Source organism: Hypanus sabinus, chromosome 12 (assembly GCF_030144855.1).
Source record: "Hypanus sabinus isolate sHypSab1 chromosome 12, sHypSab1.hap1, whole genome shotgun sequence".
NCBI lineage: Eukaryota > Metazoa > Chordata > Chondrichthyes > Myliobatiformes > Dasyatidae > Hypanus > Hypanus sabinus.
The window spans coordinates 81,005,549-81,027,791 of NC_082717.1; the positions used below are offsets into that span (position 1 = coordinate 81,005,549).

The 22,243-nt window shown below is 43.1% G+C and overlaps 1 protein-coding gene across 3 annotated transcripts in view; it reads right to left on the minus strand.

Annotated features, from left to right (window-relative positions):
* xrn2 (5'-3' exoribonuclease 2) overlaps positions 1-22,243 on the minus strand; it is a 108,459-nt gene that overhangs the window by 81,761 nt on the left and 4,455 nt on the right. For all 3 annotated transcript variants that reach the window (XM_059986273.1, XM_059986271.1, XM_059986272.1), the window contains exons 2-9: positions 10,307-10,434; positions 10,105-10,216; positions 6,183-6,294; positions 5,038-5,096; positions 4,864-4,953; positions 2,289-2,361; positions 2,136-2,186; positions 1,846-2,003 (exon numbers count right to left, since the gene is read on the minus strand). In XM_059986273.1, coding sequence (XP_059842256.1) covers positions 1,846-2,003; positions 2,136-2,186; positions 2,289-2,361; positions 4,864-4,953; positions 5,038-5,096; positions 6,183-6,294; positions 10,105-10,216; positions 10,307-10,434 — 783 coding nt within the window. The remainder of the gene's footprint in view (positions 1-1,845; positions 2,004-2,135; positions 2,187-2,288; positions 2,362-4,863; positions 4,954-5,037; positions 5,097-6,182; positions 6,295-10,104; positions 10,217-10,306; positions 10,435-22,243) is intronic.

Sequence of the window (22,243 nt, forward strand, 5' to 3'; positions counted from 1 at the left end):
GAGGTTTGCCACGCTTCCCAACATAGTGGATAAATAGATTATTCAAATAGTGCAACATTACTAAGTTGTGTACTGAGAAACCTGCAGCCCCTATAGATTAAATATGCAAATAGCCTGCAGGGAGACTGCTTGAATTTATTGGGGGTTCAACAAAACCACAATTATGCTGCAGGATAGAGTTTAGATATCCAAAGTTCGATAAAGCTACATGCCTTGGAAGTCATGAGGTGAAGGCTCACTAACTGATATCTGGGATGAGATGTTTGATTTCTCAGGACAGATCAAATAGTGGTTTATATTCAATTTAGAAAAATTGGGACAGTATTCACAATAAAATTTATTATTCATCAAGTGCTTGAAGATTAGATATGAGGATATTCCCTAGGGTGGTACGTTTTAGGGTTAAAGGGCAATATTTCAGCATGAGGACAGAATTACTTGAGACCACATAGTGGAATCGACATTTCTTCCCCACCCCAAAGTGTGGTCCACCTATGGAACTCCAAACTCAGTGAGTTGTAGAATTGCAACATTTAATAATAATACACTATTTATATAATATTCTGCTTATCTACTTTGTTGGGAAGTACAGAAAAACTCATTTTTTAATGTTGTTTTACAGCAAATGGATTATGTAGCCCATTGCTATTTATGCCTGCTCATTTAAACTGTGCATACTGTTATGTAGTCCCATGCTATTCTCCACAAGATTGAGGGAACAAAAAAGATGTTTGGAGTCACAAAGAATGGGGAAAACCAGAAAGGAAAGGGGACTGAAGCTAAAGGTAAGAGTCTCCATGATCTTATTGAAGGGCAAAACTGGCTTGAGAAACTATCACTCTTGATAAAACTTAGCTTGTTCTTATTTGGCATTTACGATCTGTGAAAATCAAGCAGTCTTGCAATGAGCGATATTTAATGCCCAAGAAAGTAGCAGCAAGTTATAAGATTAAAGTTAGTGACATAGCAATGAATAAAGTTTTTAAGTGGGGAAAAAAAAACACAAAATTAAAAAGGTAGGTACTGGAATTCTGAAACAAAAACAGAAAATGCTTATTTTTTTTATTTTATTGAGATACAACAGGGAGTATGCCCTTCCAGCTGCATTGGCTAGCAATCCCCCTATTTAATCCTGGCCTAATCAAGGGACAATTTACAATGATCAATTAACCTACCAACTAGTAAGTCTTTGGACTGTGGGAGGAAACTGGAGCACCCAGAGGAAAGCCACGTGATCACGGGGAGAACTTAAGAAGTAGCAGTGGGAATTGAACCTGGATCACCTGTACTGTAAAGCGTTGTGCTAATCACTATGCTACCATGCCACAAAACAGTTGGCCAAGGAACATCTGTAGAAACCGAAATAGTTAACACAGGTTGAAGACCCTTCATCTGAACAGAGATTACAGAGATTTGTTTGAAAAATATAACAATGGTGTAAAAGACAAAGATGATGAATGATGAGAAAATTGTCCTTAATTGGAAAAAATGAACTAAATCTAAAAATATATACAGTCATTATTTTCAACAATTTTTAAAATGGACCCTCTTTGGAGGAATAAATATGTGTAATTAAAACTGTATATAACACAGCCTGCAGATTTTCTCAAGTCCTAAAGGCTATGAGCAAGATAAAATGTCTGGAAATTTTGAAAAACGTATCTTGAAATGTGCATAATCTTGGAAATCTACAAGAAGGGAATCTCAAATATCCACCATTTCTTTAATAAGAAGTCATCCCATATTTTAGAAACCTACCTTTCCTATTACCAGCTATCTATTATATTTAAAGTGATTTATGAAGTGTAAATGATAGCAAATTATCATAAAAATTCAGCAACGTACCTCTCCCTGCTTCTCTTTTGGCAAGCCCTGGCATTCATTGATTTCATGACCTATCTGGCCACAAAGAGGACATGGTCTTGGCTGGTTTGGCTTGAACTCTTCTCTGATTATGGTGAAGTTCACTTCGTGAGTTGCCAATCCTAACATGATAAGATCAGCTGTGGGGAAAAAAAAAGGATTTGGATTGTTTTATCAGCTATTTGCATGAGGCAAGACTAAAAAATAAATGTGGTTCTTAAGAGAATTAAATCAATATTGTTCACAACATGAGGTGAATCAGAGCTACTGACCATCAGCCCCACACAAGCAATGCCGAGTGTTTGGATCATGGTTTGGTTGAGCTGCAAGATAAAAATTAAAAGTTGTAACTAAATAATATCAATTCTTATATTCTTCACTCTGTCCCTCCCAAGCCAACCCCGACAAAAGTGTAACATATATACCTCGTTGCCTTCTTATATAATCCATGATCTTGTGTTCACCCTCACCAGGAACACTGGCATCTGACAAAATAACCTAGTGAATTTTTAAAAAGGAATTAAATAGTTATGGTCCAACAAAAACTAAATTGGTGCTAGATTACCAGTCCAGAAGATATTTTATTGTAAAAGACAAATAACCATTGGGAGCAGTGCACAATTCAAAACATTGATAGCACCGTGCAACATTTTCAAACAGCCATGAACAGTATTGATCAAAGTTCACTGTAATTTTTGAAAGCCAGTCAAAATTTAGTACCAGCTGTTTAAAAATGGCTAAGCAGACAAAAACAAAAACGAATGATTTTGATTCAAGATAATTTGTTTAGATGCTATATGGCAGCTAACAGAACATATAGGAGCCTGAAAACACAGATTCAACATTTTGGGAACAGCTTCTTCGCTTCCACCATCAGATTTCTGAATGGACATTGAATCAAACTATAAACGCTACCTAAATATTTTTGTTTTCTATTTGCACAATTTGTTGTAATTTTTATTTCTTACTGTAATTTATACTTTTGTTTTGCACTGTACTACAGCTGCAAAACAAGAGAGTCCATAACATACTATATGACAGTGATCGGAAACGCAATTCTGATTCTGCATTCTAACTAGCTCAAATGCATGAAAATCCACAAGTAGTGGAACTGGCTTATCGAAATTGACATTGACATTTGTGGAATCTTGCAATGACTGCATGCTCTAATGGAAATTCAGTATTGTGCCAGTCTATTTTAGTTACTTGGTTTGTGCAGTTATGGAACTTATCAGTGTGGTGGGAAGTGAATGAGGTGCACAGGTTTTATAGCTCAATTAGAAAAAGGCAAGCCATGGCAATAGTGCAAAGAGGAAGTTTAACATAGTCATTCAGCTATTAAGCTTAAGGAAACAGAAGTTTAAGGAAACGTGGAAGATATAGTATCAGAGCAAAACCTATTAGGAAAAATAAAATAGTTTTCAAATAAACTCCAATGATCATTTGGAAATGCAGGACTCAATAGTCATGTGGTATTTCCACTGCAATTTGCCAACAAAATAATGATAGTTTCAATCATTTCAAGAAGACTTGCAGATGTACAGCGATTTGTACAAACTGAAGTAATTTAATCAATGGAATTGGTATAAAACAGGGGTTCACAACCTTTTTATATGCCATGGACTCCAACCATTAATTGAGAGGTCCATGGACACCTCAGCTAAATGCAAGCAACCTTTGCACACACCAAGTTTCAACAAAACAACAATTTATTAACAACCAGGTAATAGTTTTCAATAGCCATTGGTTGAACACAACAGATGCTGGCCAGGAGACCTGGAATAACTCCGTGCCTAAGTTAAAGGTCACTACCTGAAAGGCAAAAAGGCTATCGTAAGCTCTTTTCGCATCAACTACAAAGCACATTCCCATCACTCTAATGAATGCCACCACAAACACCAGTGCTTCATTTTCTGCACTGTAAATGTGAAGCCAACCATTTGGCTCAGAAGCAGGCAAACTAACAATCATATTTAATAACCAGTTTAAGATGGCACTGGTGAAGATCCGTGACTACTTGCTGGTGGCAAATAAAACAACTAAATACTTCATTAATTACATTTTTTTCTGGCAAACGATCAATACGAACAAAAGACTGTAACTTCCCTGTTGGAGTTGAGCTTTTGAACCACCTGGCATTTTTGCAGTGGGAAAATAGAAGTCTTGAAGGTGCAGGATGGTTGCAGTGTGAGGTGTATGGGCTGAATCAATGGCATAGGGTCCAAGCCAGAGTGGGGAATGGCTGGTGTGGGCTAGATGGCAATTCGATTCAGCAGAACTGAGGTGAGAAGAGCAGAGACAATGCAGAGTCAAGATGACAGCGCCCGGGCCCAGGCGCGAGGGTAAGGAAAGACCCGAGGTCTAATACATTTAAGCGCAGAGCTGAATTAGGAAAGTTGGGTATGGACTGAATTGAGGTGGTGGGGCTCCGGCCCGAGAGGGTATTGAAGCAGCAGGGCCAAGGTCCGAGAGAAAGGAATGGCCTGAGCTTTGAATGATTTAAGCGTTTGTCCAGACCTGTTCAATCACTATTCCACGAGTTTTATGCAACTCTGCACTGAACTTCACTTCGCTTCTCCGCGAGGTTTGCTCATTTCTGCACTGAGCTGTGGCTTGTACCTCTCAAAGTGCAGACTCACTTTTGTAAACGTCAGTTCTGAATGCTATTTGCCTACTTTTATTATTTGTACATTTTGGGTTTTTTTCCCTGCACACTTGGGTGTAAGTTAGAATGAAGAAAGGTTATAACAATGTATAACACATTTTGCCCCTAGGGTAGAGACCTTTTCAGCAGTGACCGTGGGTCAATAAATGCCATCTTACTGAATAGCAAAGCTACTTATCGTCAGTTTTCTGATTTAAAGAGCATCACAAATGCAAAGTAAAGAAGAATGAAGACTGCCAGATGAATTTGACTGGTAAGATAAGTAAACTGAATGGCTTTCTTAGACGAGTGCATTTTATAAATTAACTTTGAAAGTAAAATTAGTGAACACTTACTGTTAAGTTTTTCCAACCAGGATCACTATTTAAGCGATCAGCGATGTAGTATCTAAGGCATTGTGCTAGGTTGTCCATGAATTCTGTTCCCTAGAATGAAGATTACAACATTAACATCTGAAAATCATCTGTACGCTGAAATTTCATGTCCATTCCCTAAGAAATAATACGTACTGGAGTAATGCAGTTGCTGTCAAATCTTTCTTTTACTGTCTCTGGAGGTAAATATCCACCTGCAAATGCAGAAATAAATAAATCACAGTATGTATTCAATATTTATTTCCTAAAATTCTATGGAATTATCTAGTTACTTTGTTTTGATACTCAGTTTCATCACATTAATTTCCACTTTACAGCTTGACTAACTGTTGCCATTACAAATGGGATTGGTATCAAACAGGGCGGAAAAGTACATGCAACCATCAGCAGCAAATTACAAGGGTTTGGACAAGAAACTGGTTGCATCACAATCTGATATGGAGGGGCCACTGCACAGGACTGGAAGAGTTGCAGAGAGATGCAAACTCAGCCAACTTTATCATGGGCACTGGTCTCCCCAGCATCGAGGACATCTTCAAAAGGCGATGCCTCAAAAAAAAAACAGCACCCATCATTAAAGAGCCCCATCACTCAGAACATGCCCTCTTCTTATTACTACCAAGGAAGTAATACAGGAACCTGAAAACACACACTAAATGTTTCATCCCCTCTGCTATCAGATTTCTGAATGGACCATGAACCAACACATGAACACTAACTAACTCATTATTTTTTGCTCCCTTTGCGCGCACACACACGTGGATGCATAAACAAGCACACACATGGGTGCACGTGCACAGTATGACTGTGGAACAAATTAAAGAGCAGCAAACTATAGAAATACATGGGGCATTTCCAATTTAGTTGGGCGTTGTTTGTGAAATACCACGATCAATTCAGATCAGCAGTTTGTTTAAGAGAGTTAGTGGTCTTATGAGAAGAGATTTAAGTATGAGATCTACTGGAATTCATAGAAAAGGCAAACTCATGAGAGGCAGCAGATTTTGAGAGCATTTGTCTAGATGCTGATGAGCTACACACTCAGGACAGAGAACTTGCAACTCAGTGACAGAGTAGGAATATTCCATTCCAGATGCATTCAAGAGAAATTCAACGATCTGAGCGGGAATCTGCTAAGATCTCTATTACAGAAGATGATGGACGTTCAAAGCTGAAGCTAAAACTATCATTGACAAGTTGTCATTTACTAAATGATGGAGCTGATGTTGTGGACATGGCCTACTCCAGATTTCATTGTGTAAAACAGAATTACAGCATACCTTTAGAAAGCACTTCTTTCCTCATTCTGTTCTTCTCCTCAGCTAGCTCCACTCCCTCTTTGGATGCACGAAAACGTCTGGATCGCTGTTGGTTCATTTTGGCACGGGGAGCCTAGAAAATGTTGTATGTATTTTTAAGAGATATGTTACATTCATATCAAGCAAGTAAAAGGTGGGGAAAGAAGCTTATTTACTTAAGCATTGTATTATATTTATGCTGAATAACTTGCAGCTTTTGGCTGTAAGTATTTATGATTACTATCAATTTTATAAGCTGACATCCCTTGGATACAGTTGTGCCATGCACTGTCTGTATTATTAGTTGTATATTATTACTGTGAAGATCAAGTAAATCCACAACTGAGACACACAGGTTCATGCTTAAGAGATAAGGAGGTCACAGGGATAGGCGCTCAGAGTCAAAGTAATTGAAGTCAGATATAGTGATATATAGCATATAAATAATTACCACTGTTACGCCTGTAGCCCCCTCCTTTGTGAGGATCGCAAGATCACTATTGATTTGGGTCAGGAGACCCAGGAAATGAGAGAGAGACGTGTGGAATGTTGCGTTCCCCGGCAATATAAAGCTACGGGACATGGCCATTGTCTCTTGAAGCCGAACTTGTGTATTGCCATACTGTGCTACATGGAAGCCCTCAGGCAAAGTGGGCTGGTTGAGGGAGGGATTGCATCACCCCCAACCTGATTGACATCTGAGATCCTGTGAGTCAGAATAAAAGAGGGTCTGTGGGAACAGCCCCTCAGACGCACCAGAAGAAACGCTAGCGATCCCGTAATAGCGGAAGCCATTGGGAGGAGGCCACATGCGTTCAGTTCCATTTGCCCGGAACCGGTGGCTTTTACCACGGAAAAACGGCTTTTAGCTAACAACGGGGAAACCAACTCCCCGCAACTCGAAGGATTGGCATCATAAAAGAACTGGGCAAATTTAACCTGTCTCTCTCTCAAACTCAAAACGCTGCAGCTTGAACGAACTAACAGTGACTTTTATATTTCCATCGGACAATACATTATCCCCTAGACAACGATAGAGCTATTTCTTATTATTATTATTATACCCGCGCTTTTAGATTTAATATTGATGACGTATATTATCCGTATGTTTGCACTGATCTTATTTTGTGCCCCTTTATCAATAAATACTGTTAAAAATAGTACCATCAGACTTCAACGGACCTCTCTATCTTTGCTGGTAAGTGACCCAGTTACGGGGTTTCGTAACACCATAAAATAGTACAACATAGTATTCAGTATTTAATTTTCACCATAGCTTCTATTACTTAGAATCAACTGAATTGAATACATATGAAATATTCTTTTTGAAACCAAATTAACTGTTCAGTCAAATCAAGTTCAACAAGTTTAGAATACAATTTATAATTGTTAATTAATAGTTCAGATCTCTTCAACATAAAAAGCATTTCCATGGAAATTTGTGACCCACTAAACATTCAACTGATTTAGGCTTTTAATTTTGAGATGGACATTCACTGTCCAGGGCTAGGGGAGCCTAGCCTTTTTTTGCCAAGCTCAATTTTCTAAACACAGCAGCTGACATTTCTAGAGATCAAAGTGTTGTCTTTAAGTTAAAATTCCAACTAAGTATTTGTAAAGGGGGTTTCTTTTTTTTTCTTTGTTACTGTTGGGAAAGGGTTTCCTTTTGTTAACTAGCATGAATGCTAATTTACTGATAACGAGAATGGTATTCCTTTGTAAACCAAATGGGGATGAAGCTAGATGTGCTTGGTTGACCACTCAGAGGGTCCTGAGCTGTTTGGAGAGTCGAGGAGTTCGGAGGGTCCTGAGCTGCGAGTCGAGGAGTTCGGAGGGGATTGAATGGTGGCCAGAAGACTTCAGAAATTGAGCTCCAACGGTTGTGCACGAAGTGGTTTGGACTTTGATAAGTTTGGCGCCTTTTCTTTAATTTTCTCTTCATATATACTGTATCGTTATTAATCACTTAGTTATAGTAACCTTTATAAATTGTACTCATTTAATCGCATATGGTGTACTGTCTGGTTTTGGGCGAGGCGGGGACATCACACAGCATCCACACCAGCTGATTACCCAGTTTGGCGGGGCCGAAGGCTGCTCCCCCTAGACAAGAACGAGCTGAGCGAGCCTGAGGCGACCCAGGGAGTTACATATTCTTTGTTTAGCTTTCTGTCCTAATGGGACAAAGTTTTCAGTTCTTAATGTAAGTAGCAAGCAATAATCAGTTTGAATTTAAAAGGACAGCTTTACAAACAGCATTGTCTATACAGCAGACTTGCTGGCCCATAGCACCTGGGCTAAATACTCAAGAGAAGCTGAATAAGCCAAAAATTTTATGTTAATTGGGCTTGTATCAAAGCTAAGTTATTTACAGACCAGATTGATATCACTTAGAGTATCAAATAACTTATTTATTAATAGTTGGAAGAGTTGGCTACTCGTGAAGTCAGCATTCGAGCTTTAATTGTGGTACTGGGGAACTCTGTCTCCAGAAGCTTTTAGACCACCTGTGTGAAAAGGTATCTGAAAAAATATCATGTGTGTGAAGTCATCCAAGTGGGAGGAAAAAAACAGAATAAACGTTGAGTGCAGCCAGGTTTATTAGGAATGGCCAGGAACATCATGAAGAATGACAGAAACATGGTGTGAAATAGAATCCATAGCTGTCTTTCACTTCTGCGACAAATTCATTAGTATGTCTTTTTAGCTTACAGGAACTGTGCCTGTGCTTCAGAAATTCTTTCTGTCTTAGAAATGGTATGTGATTTGGAAATCTTTTATAAGATAGAAATCCTCTGAGTTTTCAATGTGTTTTAACAATTTTGTCTGGATTTAAACTTTTAGCACCGAGAATAAATGAACTACGTTGTTGGCTGGAAGCATTTCCACCTTGATGGGAGATACCAACACTCATTAATGGGTATTGGCAGCTAAACTCACCATGAAGGATAAACATGGAAGAAAGCTGGCTTTTGAGGATTGGGTAGTTACAGTACTACTTCCCTTTAATGAGGATACACTGTATCTATCTATATTGGATAGGGCTTAAGATCTTCATTTGAGTTTTAAACTTCACAGTCAGCAAACCCAATACCATCACAATTTGTACTACCCAAAAGTCCGAATCTTCAATAATAAATCCCCCACCAAAAAAAAGTTTGTGAATTAAAGGCTACCAAATTTATTAATTAATATAGTTGTACTATTGTTTGGATTATATATTTTCTTCTGGCAATAGATGTGCATGTGTGCAAAAATTAAATGGTGACTGTATTTCCTATAATTACAGCAAAGATTTCACTTTTGTGCATTATTTCCGCAACAATTACTGCCACAATCAGTTGTATAGCATAATCCAAATTCTCCTACAACATGATGAGATAATTTTTGGCATAATAATGTGTAAAAGGTGACGTGTTATAAAATGTTTTGCACTCAAAACACTTTTTAGTTATCTTGTCATTCCAGACACATTTTGACAAAATGACAGTTGCAGACACATTTTAAACACATAAAAACACATAAAAACATATAAACACATAAAAAAGACATAAAATATGTTTCTATATCATCAACCTCTAAGCTGAATTTACCATAAAATTTAAAATTTATTTTATTTCTGATGTTACTAGTAATGCATGGAAGAGGTCACATATTGATTATAACATGGAGTCTTTCATACGGGTACCTTAACTTTTAAACCCATACAGATCTAGATCAATGGGAATAAGTTATTTTTGTATGAATATTAATTTCTCTAATACTTTCAGTAGAGTCTACTTTTAAAGTACATCACACTAAATACATTAAAGAAAATACCCTGGCATGAAAATATCAAGTATCAGTTGGTACTTCCATAAACCTTATTTAACTTAGCTCTCAAACATGGAAAGATAGTACTTACAACTCCATCTATTGCCATATAAAGCAAGCGCCTCGGTCTAATGATGTTAAATAAACGATCGATATATTCAAATATGGCCACCATCATTTCATCTTCATTCTTGGGAGCTGGCCTGCAAGATGCATTCAAAACAAAGATCAGAGTTTTGTAATAGGAAAGAAACAGGAAAAGGCACAGAAATAAAAGCTAACATTAACATTACTTGTTTTCAGGATGTGTGCAAGGATGAATAATGCCATTCATGTCCAAGTACAGATTATCAAACTCCACTTCATTTGGATTAGGCTTGCTGCAGTCCACTGGAACTTTGACTCCATTGACTTCCTTTGCCTACACAAGATTGAATAAGATCGTAAATATAAAAATAAGTTTTGAAAATTTTCATACAATTACCCCTTAATTTAATAAAACTACTGACTTAAATTAGAAGTTCCCTTAGTAGGATCATGATGACGAGTCAGCTTAGAGGTGGAGCGGCTAACAGACTGGTGCAGAGCCAACAATCTGTCTCTTAATGTGAAGAGAACAAAAGAGATGGTTGTTGACTTCAGGAGAGCACGGAGCAACCACTCCCCGCTGAACTTCGATGGTTCCTCAGTAGAGATCGTAAACAGCACCAAATTTCTTGTTCACCTGACGGAGAATCTCACCTGGTCCCTCAACACCAGCTCCATAGCAAAGAAAGCCCAGCAGCGTCTCTACTTTTTGCGAAGGCTGAGGAAAGTCCATTTCCCCCCCCCCCCATCCTCATCACATTCTACAGGGGTTGTATTGAGAGCATCTTGAGCAACTGCATCACTGCCTGGTTCGGAAATTGCACCATCTCGGATCGCAAGACCCTGCAGCAGATAGTAAGGTCAGCTGAGAAGATCATCCGGGTCTCTCTTCCTGCCATCACGGACATTTACACTACACGCTGCATCCACAAAGGAAACAGCATGCACCCCTCATACAATCTCTTCTCTCTCCTGCCATCTGGGAAAAGGCTCCGAAGCATTCAGGCTCTGACGACCAGACTATGTAACAGTTTCTTCCCCCAAGCTATCAGACTCCTCAATACCCGAAGCCTGGACTGACACCTTGCCCTACTGTTCTGTTTATTATTTATTGTAATGCCTGCACTGTTTTTGTGCACTTTATGCAGTCCAGTGTAAGTCTGTAGTCTAGTGTAGCTTTCTCTGTTTTTTTTTATTATGAAGTTTAGTCTAGTTTTTTGTACTGTGTCATGTAACACCATTGTCCTGAAAAACGTTGTCTCATTTTTACTATGCACTGTACCAGCAGTTATGGTCGAAATGACAATAAAAGTTGACTTGATTTAACTTGATGTTTCTCCAATACAATGGACTAAACAAGAGGTTATAGTGCAACATACACATAAACTGCAGATTCTGGAAATCTTGAACACCACAAACAAAGTTTTAGAGGAACTCACCAAGGGAGGGATCTATGGAGGGAAATAAACAGTTGATGTTTTGGGTTTTTACTCTTCATCGGGACAAGTGAGTAATAACCATATTGTAGCGCCTCATTTCCTAGCGTATCCGAACCGACTCACAATTAGATAGCCTACGGGGGTTTGCGAGCACAGAGCTTTGGAGCCTCTTCGCCATGGGGGGCCGGTTGACAGAGGCTTAAAAGTGAGGCTGAAGTTTTCGAATAAAGTTTTTCCTTCGACTGCAGTTACCGACTCCGTGTCGTAATTTTAGCGCTGCTTGTAGCACACCGCTACAATTGGTGACCCCGACGGTCCAAACGATTTTTGGACCAGAAATGACCGACGCCGCCTCTGTTCATGCGGTTTCGTTGAAACTGCCGGGTTTCTGGACACAGCGCCCGGACCTATGGTTCCAGCAAGCCAAAGCCCAATTCCACGTTCGCCGGATCACCTCAGAAGACACCCGCTACTACTACGTGGTGAGCTCCCTCGACCAGGACACAGCTGCCCAGGTCGCGGAGTTCGTACAGTCGCCCCCGGCAGACGGCAAGTACACGGAATTCAAAGCCCTGCTCCTCAGGACTTTCGGACTCTCACGGCGCGAGCGGGCTGCCCGTTTACTGCACCTGGATGGCTTGGGCGACAGACCTCCATCGGCTTTAATGAATGAGATGTTGTCTCTGGCCGAGGGACACACAGGCCTCATGTTTGAGCAGGCATTCCTGGAGCAGCTGCCCGAGGACATACGCCTGCTGCTGTCCGACGCGGATTTCAGTGACCCCCGGAAGGTGGCAGCCCGGGCGGACTTGCTGTGGAATGCCAAAAAGGTGAGCGGGGCGTCCATCGCACAGATCTCCCAGCCACGCTCCCGGCAGCAAACCAGTCCAGGCCCGGCCGCAGAGCCCGCTAACCCCCGGCCCAATGACCACTGGTGCTTCTACCACCAGCGGTGGGGCGCAGAAGCCCGCCGTTGCCGCCCGCCCTGCAAGTTCCCGGGAAACGCCAGGGCCAGCCGCCGCTGATGGCTACGGCGGCTGGCCATCGGGATAGCCTCCTGTATGTGTGGGATAGCAGGTCGGGACGCCGGTTTTTGGTCGATACTGGGGCTGAGGTCAGCGTTTTACCTCCGACGAGTTACGACACCCGCAGCAGGGCACCGGGTCCCCCCCTGAGGGCTGTGAATGGCAGCACAGTAAGGACCTATGGCACCCGTCAGGTGCAGCTACAGTTTGGCCCCAGCCAGTTCACGTGGGACTTCACACTGGCCGCCGTAGCCCAACCGCTTCTGGGTGCGGATTTTTTGCGAGCTCACAGCCTGCTGGTTGACCTGCCCAGGAAGAGACTGGTACACGCCGAGACCTTTCAGACGTTCTCCCTGGGCGCGGCCCAGTTGCCAGCCCCTCACCTCGGCTCCATCACGCTGTCCGACAACGATTTCACCAGGGTCCTGGCGGAGTTCCCATCGGTTCTGGCACCGCAGTTCACAGCGGCCATGCCCAGGCACGGCGTACAGCACCACATCCCGACACAGGGACCACCCCTCCATGCCCGTGCTCAGCGGCTTCCCCCGGACAAGCTCCGACTGGCGAAGGAGGAGTTCCAGAGAATGGAGGAATTGGGGATCATCCGGCGGTCCGACAGCCCCTGGGCTTCCCCCCTGCACATGGTGCCCAAAGCGACGGGGGGCTGGAGACCGTGCGGCGACTACCGCAGGCTGAACGAGGCTACCACACCGGACCGCTACCCTGTGCCGCACATTCAGGACTTTGCGGCAAACCTGCACGGCGCCCGGATCTTCTCCAAGGTCGACCTTGTCCGAGGGTACCATCAAATCCCGATGCATCCTGACGACGTCCCCAAAACGGCTCTCATCACCCCGTTTGGCCTCTTCGAGTTCCTCCGCATGCCGTTCGGCCTGAAGAATGCCGCACAGACGTTCCAGCGGTTAATGGACGCGGTGGGACGGGACCTGGACTTCGCGTTCATCTATTTGGATGACATCCTCATAGCCAGCGGCAGTCGTCAGGAGCATCTGTCCCACCTCCGTCAACTCTGCGCCCGACTGAGTGAGTACGGTCTTACAATCAACCCTGCCAAATGCCAGTTCGGACTTGATACCATTGACTTCCTGGGCCACAGGATTACTAAAGACGGGGCAACCCCTCTGCCCGCTAAGGTAGATGCGGTCCGCCACTTCCCCCGACCCACCACGATCAAAGGCCTTCAGGAATTCGTAGGTATGGTCAATTTCTACCGCCGCTTCCTCCCTTCAGCTGCCCGGATCATGCGCCCCCTGTTCGCCCTGATGTTGGGTCCGAGCAAGAACATTACCTGGGACGAGGAGTCCGCCGCCGCTTTCGTTCAAACGAAGGAAGCTTTGGCTGACGCCGCAATGCTAGTACATCCCAGAATGGACACCCCTACCGCCCTCACAGTGGACGCATCAAACACGGCAGTCGGTGGGGTGCTGGAGCAGCTCATCGCAGGTCGCTGGCAACCCCTGGCGTTTTTCAGCAAACACCTGCGGCCACCCGAGCTCAAGTACAGTGCTTTTGACCGGGAACTGTTGGCGCTCTACCTGGCAATCCGGCATTTCAGGTACTTCCTAGAAGGCCGGCCCTTCACCGCGTTCACGGACCACAAACCGCTTACCTTTGCGTTTACGAAAGCATCCGACCCCTGGTCATCCCGCCAGCAACGCCACCTGTCCTACATCTCTGAATACACAACGGATGTCCGGCACGTCTCGGGTAAGGACAATGTCGTGGCGGATGCGCTCTCTCGCCCTACCGTTCATGCCCTTTCCCAAGGGGTAGACTTTGAGGCACTGGCAGAGGCATAGCAGGTAGATGAGGAGATTCCGAGTTACAGGACTGCAGTCTCTGGTTTGCAGCTCCAGGACTTCCCCGTGGGCCCAGGTGAGAGGACCCTACTCTGTGACGTCGCCACCGGCCGGCCCCGTCCGGTCGTCCCCGCAGCCTGGCGGCGACGTGTTTTCGACTCCATTCATAACTTGGCGCATCCCTCCATCCGGACAACTGTCCGGCTGGTTTCCAGCAGGTTCGTTTGGCACAGTCTCCGCAAACAGGTCAGTGAATGGGCCAGAACGTGCATGCACTGCCAGACGGCCAAGGTTCAACGGCACACCAAAGCCCCACCGCAGCAGTTCCATCCCGCCCACCGGCGTTTCGACCACATTCATGTGGATATCGTGGGCCCCCTGCCAGTGTCGCGTGGAGCGCGTTACCTCCTGACTATCGTGGACCGGTTCACAAGATGGCCAGAGGCGGTCCCGCTCACCGACACCACCTCCGAATCTTGCGCCCGAGCCCTGCTCGCCACCTGGATATCCCGCTTTGGTGTACCAGCCCACATTACCTCCGACAGAGGCGCCCAGTTCACCTCCAGCCTGTGGTCAGCTATGGCCAGCCTTTTGGGGACTCAGCTGCACCACACCACTGCCTACCACCCACAGTCGAACGGGCTAGTGGAGCGTTTCCACCGTCACCTGAAGTCGGCCCTCATGGCCCGCCTGCGAGGAGCCAACTGGGCGGACGAGCTTCCCTGGGTCCTTCTCGGCATCCGCACAGCGCCCAAGGACGACCTGCACGCCTCGTCGGCCGAGTTGGTATACGGCGCGCCCCTGGCCGTCCCCGGGGAGTTCCTACCAGCCCCGAGGGGGCAAGAGGAAGAACCCGCTGCAGTCCTGGGCAGACTTCGCGAGAAGCTCGGTAACCTGGCCCCCATACCCACGTCACAGCATGGGCGGCACCCGACCTGCGTACCCAAAGACCTACGGAACTGTAAGTTTGTGTTTGTACGAAGGGGCGGGCATCGGCCGCCGCTGCAGCGGCCATACGAGGGGCCGTTTACGGTGCTCCGGAACAACGGGTCCACGTTCGTGCTGGACGTTGGGGGGAAGGAGGAGGTTTTCACGGTGGACCGCCTCAAGCCGGCCCATGTGGACCTGGCGCAACCGGCCGAGTTTCCGGCGCCTCGGCGCAGAGGCCGACCTCCCAAGCAGGTTCTGGCCCAGGCTGTGGACATTGGGGGGTGTATCGCCGGTTCTGGGGGGGGGTTATGTAGCGCCTCATTTCCTAGCGTATCCGAACCGACTCACAATTAGATAGCCTACGGGGGTTTGCGAGCACAGAGCTTTGGAGCCTCTTCGCCATGGGGGGCCGGTTGACAGAGGCTTAAAAGTGAGGCTGAAGTTTTCGAATAAAGTTTTTCCTTCGACTGCAGTTACCGACTCCGTGTCGTAATTTTAGCGCTGCTTGTAGCACACCGCTACAATATAACAATTACAGCACGGAAACAGGAATGAAAATTCATTTGGCATTCAAGATAGTTTCCTGGGCACAACAGAACTAATTCAGTCAGCTCTAAGCAGGGTTACCACACATTCTGCATTCAATGGGCAACAGGCAATGTAATAAGCTCCCAGTGGCCAAGCATATCTGAGCAGCACAAACCAATTCAGCAATTCATCTGAGTATATTTGGGAGAAAACAGGAAAGTTAGTAAATTGTGGTTTTGTTGTTTACTTTGAAAGTAAAAATACTTTCTAGTCATGCCCAGAGTACTATTTCAGACCAGTACTTTACAGCACTTTCCTAAACGTGATAACAACGCACAAACTACCTTCATCAACATTAGTGAATCATTTGAACTTGGCAGCAATTAGTCACAAACAATTCACTAAAGCACAAGAACAGATTTCAAGAAAGCATGCTTCTAGTAATGATGGTCAGTACAAATTATCCTGACAGCTCCTGACATCAATCTATTATTGGTATCATGAATATTTAAGGAGCAGAATGGGCTCGCTTACATCAGTGGGTAACTATGAGAAAAACACTGGCAAGAGTGACAAACAGGCAGAGGCAATTGAAGATGTAACATTTTATTAGAAGACTGGTTTTGGCACTGAGATCGTCAAAAAGAATCTGCAGTCAGGGCCTTTCAAAGGTTCTTTTTCCCCTTTTTCTAAAGTTATGCACTGATCTGTAGAAATTATTCCTCTCTCCACCCAAGTACCAAATGTTTTATCTCTATCCCTGGCCCAGGATGCACTGAGCCACATTCCAAAAGAGTGGAGATCATGCACAGGAGTTAAATTCTTAAGGTCCTCACACTAGAGGGCAGACTTCCCATCCACTTCGTCATTGGCATACTCATCCCAGTCTTCAATAAAATCATTGCCATACTTCCTAAACTATTTAAAAACTACCAGACCACTTGGTTTTGTTTAAGTCGTTAAAAGTGTACATGATGTAGCAAGATTACAGTGCATCACATTCATGTACTACCCTACCTATGGCACAGTTGTAGCCCTTAAAATATAGCATGAAATGATTGTGGTGTGCCCTGAAAGCAATCAAATTCTCTTCAAACTGAATGTCAGATGCTGAGTGGAAATGTTTGGCTCTCTTGTCCAAATTATAACAACCCTCACTGTTTAATAATCTTGTTTTCTTTAATAGATAAGGAAATAAGATGAGTTCTGCCTCTAACCACTTCGAGTGGCAGGCTTTTTATACAAGACAAGCAAGAAACATCTCCAGGCCTATCATCTGCACAAAATATTGTCTAAAAGTGTGCTAAAGCCATTCATTAATGGCTTTAAGTAAATAGCTTGGAAGGGAAAAGGCCTGAAATAGATCATTATTGGGTTGAGTTGGGTGGTAGCTTGGAGTTCAATACAAGGAGTTAACAAGGTCATCAATTTGAACCTAATATATATGGAATATTCTTTAAATAAAGTTGATCACCGAAAATCAGAATTTAGTGAGCTAAGTACAAATACAAAATCTAATAGAAAAAATTAACTGATTTGAAATGGCCTTAAATGCTATGGCATCAGAATTACATTATAATTATACAAAGCTCTCGTTGGGCGTAACGTAAAGGTGGATCTTCAGTTCTGGACACACCTCAGTAGGCACTGCCTTTGAGAGAGCAGCACAAATTTCAGAATGATTCTCGGGTTAATTGAATAGAAACATACACTGGGCTTGTAGAAGCTTAAGGAATTACATCAAAAGTATGTATTTTAAAATGAACCAAAATAGTCAAAAGAAATATTTCCTGTTAGGGAAATAATTTCAAATTAGAGTTTGGATATTCAGGGGGGAAAGTTGCCAAAGATTACTTGACACAAAGAATAACAGAACTCGAAAAGCACTTCCATTAAAGTCTGTTTCAGTTCTTGTAGTAATTCAAAGAATGTGGGTTTCATTGGTGAAGCAATCAATTACTCTTATTCTTACCTACCCTTAAGAAATTCGCCTATTTGTACAATGGAATCAGAACATCGAAGGCAACACCACAGTATTACTTGGGCATCACCACCCACCCCCACTTCCAAACAACAACCGATACTTTTATATCCTGACAGTATGCGATTTGGAGGAGAACTTGATCTCATGCTCTTAGTGTCATGGTCCTTGCAGAAGTCAGACATTTCCAGTTTGGGGGATGCTGCACCGCACTGTATAGCTGGTGTACCAAAAAGAAAAGGAATGAGTTTTGCGGAGGACAAGTGTAGAACTGGGAAGTTTTTACAGCTATACTCAGGTGGCAAGCACAGAAAATCAATCGCATTCCTGTCTTTGCCTCTAATTTGGTAGAAAATAAAGTTTATCCAAGGAACCCCTACAGATGTGTCCGTGGGGTGAAATGACCAGTACCAACCAGCATCTTGATTTGTGCTCAGCATCCAGCATTACATGGCTGATGTCTGAACTGGAACCTATATCCAATTTAGCTATTTTCCCCCCTATCACTGCGATCTCACTCTTCCCTCTCAAATTGACTTCAGCCTTCCAACAATTTCATCTCACAATGGCCTCCACATTTAACTCCACCACAGGTAAAGCCTCAAGCACTCAATACTTCCAGGGACCTTTCCACTTATTTCCTTCTTCCAACATCGCTTAAAATCTATCACCTCAAACAAGCTTTTGTTTATCTGTTTTCAGGTGCCTAATAAAGCCCAGGGAAAGGTTTGATTTGGTTATGTTGCAATAGGCACCTTGGAATGTTAGGCTACACGGAATTATATAAATTGCTGTTATTCAGCCAACAGAGTTCATATGTTTGTTTGTACTTGAATTTTAATTATACAGTCGGCCCTCCTTATCCACAGGGAATTGGTTCCAGGACCCCCCGTGGATACCAGAAAAAGCGGATGCTCAAGTCCGTTATTTAACCTCAGTGCTGTGGACTTTAGGACCTGGCGGAGCTCCAGACCTTATTTAACCCGTCTCAGTACAGTGAACTTTAGGACCCGGCAGAGCTTGGGACTGCCGCCTGTGGCTGCTGCTGTTTCTGTTCCGTTGACGGAAAATGATCACGATTGAAAATAATGTGGAAATAATAGTGACCGGAAAGAGGTGAAACCCCATCTGTCACTGGAAAAGCGTTAGGTTACAGTCGGTCAATGATCAGAACAATTTTAAAGGATAAAGTGAGAATAATGAAGCATGTGATGGCCCTGCCCCCAATGAAAGCTACAATTATTAACTAAGCAACGCAGTGGTTTAATTATTGAAATAAATATATTTCTTGTCTTTTATATGCATAGAAAGGCAAAATATATACTATACACTAAGACAAACGTTTGACCAACTGATGCTAAATAATACTGGATGTACCTGTTCAAGGAGAACTTTCGGTTTTTTTTCGATTCCCGATCCATGGTAACCTATGCACATCATCCCATATACTTTAAATCATCTCTAGATTACTTATAATATCTAATACACTGTAAATGCTATGTAAATAGTTGTTATACTGTATTGTTTAGGGAATAACGACAAGAAAAAACTGTACATGCTCAAACAACAAGTGCTGAAAGAGCATTTCCAGGTTTTCCCAATCTGCAGTTGGTTGAATCCACGCATGCAGAACGCGCAGATAAGGAGGGCCGACTGTAATTCCTTATCAGCATATTTATTTATATATTGTCAACAGTGTGGAACAGGTCCTTCCGGCGCTTTGAGTCATACCACCTAGCAAATCCACCAGCTTAATCCTAGCCTAAGAATAGGACAATTTACAATGATTAATTAACCTACCAAACAGTACATCTTTGGACTATGGGAGGAAACTAGAGCACCCAGAGGAAACCCACAAACTCCTTATAAGCAGCAGCGAGATTGAACCCAGGTTGCTGGTACTATAAAGCTTTGCGCTAACCATTACACTACCATGCCACCCCTTCAAGAACATAGCATAAGAAATAGGTGCAGGAGTAGGCCATCTAGCCTGTTAAGCCTGCTCCACCATTCAATAAGATCATGGCTGATCTGACCATGGAGTCATCTCCACCTACCTGCCTTTTCCCCATAAACCCTTACTTCCCCTACTATGCAAAAATCTATCCAACCTTGTCTTAAATATTTTTACTGAGGTAGTCTCCACTGCTTCATTGAGCAGAGAATTCCACAGATTCACCACTCTCTGGGAAAAGCAGTTCCTCCTCATCTCCATCCTAAAACTACTCCTCTGTATCTTGAGGCTATGTCCCCTTGTTCTAGTCTCACCTAGCAGTGGAAACAGCTTTCCAGCTTCTATCTTATTTATCCCTTTCATAACTTTATATCCTTCTATAAGATCTCCTTTCATTCTTCTGAATTCTAATGTGTACAGTCCAGGCAACTCAATCTCTCCTCATAGTCTGACCCACTCATCTCTGGAATCAACCTAGTGAATCTCCTCTGCCTCCAAAGCCAGTACATCCTTCTTCAAGTAAGGAGACCAGAAATGCATGCAGTACTCCAGGTGCAGCCTCACCAGTACTCTGTACAGTGCCAGTATAACACCCCCCCCCCCACTCTTAAATTCAATTCCTCTAGCAATGAAGGCCATCATTCCATTTGCCTCCTTGATAGCCTGCTGCACCTGCAAACCAACCTTTTGTGATTCATCTACAAGCACTCCCAAGGTCCTCTGCACAGCAGCATGCTGTGGTCTTTTACCATTTAAATGATAATCTGTTCTTTCAGTTTTCCTTCCCAAGTGGATGACCTCGCATTTATCAACACTGTACTCCATCTGCCAGACCCTTGCCCACTCACTTAACCTACCTATATCTCTCTGCAGACTCTCCATATCCTCTACACAATTTGCTTTTCCACGCAATTTAGTGTCATCAGCAAACTTCACTCTACTACACTCGGTCCCCTCTTCCAGATCATTAATACATACCATGAACAGCTGCAGGCCCAGCGCTGACCCCTGTGGCAAGAAAGACTACCATGACCGTGAAGCTTGTGCAGGCAGTTGTTCGCACATGCGTGTATGTGCCAATTTTTTCCCACCACATTGATTTTGGCTTGCTGTCTTCCCTAATTTGACAAGTGAAACTACACCATATATACAATGTTTCTATTTTATATAGGCTGTAGATTCATCATATCATTCCTGCTTTTACTATATGTTCGTGTTATTTTAGGTTTTATGTGTTATTTGGCATGATTTGGTAGGTTATTTTTTGGGTCTGGGAATGCTCAAAAATTTTTCCCATATAAATTAATGGTAATTGCTTCTTCACTTTACGACATTTCGGCTTACAAATGGTTTCATAGGAATGCTCTACCTTCAGAGAGCAGGGGGAACCTATAGTGTCATGATGGGCAGGACCTAGAACCTGTTATGGGGATGAACATTTTCAATAGTCCTGTAGCTTCAGCTAATGGAAATGAGAATGAAAGGGAATAAATCCAGAAATCAACATCTGTAGAATTACAACAAATAATTAATACTCAAAGGATGCAATAAAAATGTTATGAGTTTTGTCAATCTGGCTCACTGCCTGCACTACTGCCCAGTGGTCTAATTAGCCTCATTCTCCAGCTGCTGCAGCTACCCCACAGGATCACAAGCAGTGGCTTGGCCTTGGACATGGTACTTGACCTCCAGCTCATTTCAGACTTTTGCTTTGTGATGTGCACACATGTGTGACTGGAGCAAACTCACCACCACCCCAATATACTTAGCTTTGATTTGACTCACTTGCTTCACAGTTTAAAAACTAAATCAGCATTCTGGTAAGCATGTCTTTTTTGTATGTGATGTCCATACCAAACCAAACACCCTCAATTACACACGATTTGCGGTTAACATTTAAATCTGCCACTGCAGTGCATTGCACTTGTAAGTATGAGCCCATTTTTCCATAGACACTTGTTTATCACTGCATCAGAGAATGATATCACACAGACCACATCAAAATGTCTCAAAATTCAACATTACAAGTAGGAGTGATTAGTGATTGCTGTCATGAAGCCAAATGTGCAATTAAAAAAAAATGAAAACAAATTTAAAAAATTACTCCACTGACACTCAAAACATACTTTATTGATAGGACCATTTACTGCACATAAAAATTCCTTTTCCCTTCTGATGCCATTTCCTTCATCTTGCAAAACAATTGGATTATAAAACCAGCTGGACCTCCTGGCATGTGCTACAAGCCCAACAATTAATTACTCGACAGGAGCATGTCCAATATTACTTTGCACCCAAACAGCACTGGACCCAAGCTCAATGGGCTAATAACCTTCAACCACACTGCACAATTCCAGCTATTCAAAAACTACAATGTAATGTGTTATGAACTTCTGATAACATACAACAGAATAACTATGCAGAGAGAACCAGTCAATTAATTGCATATGTGCCAGCAGTAACTTC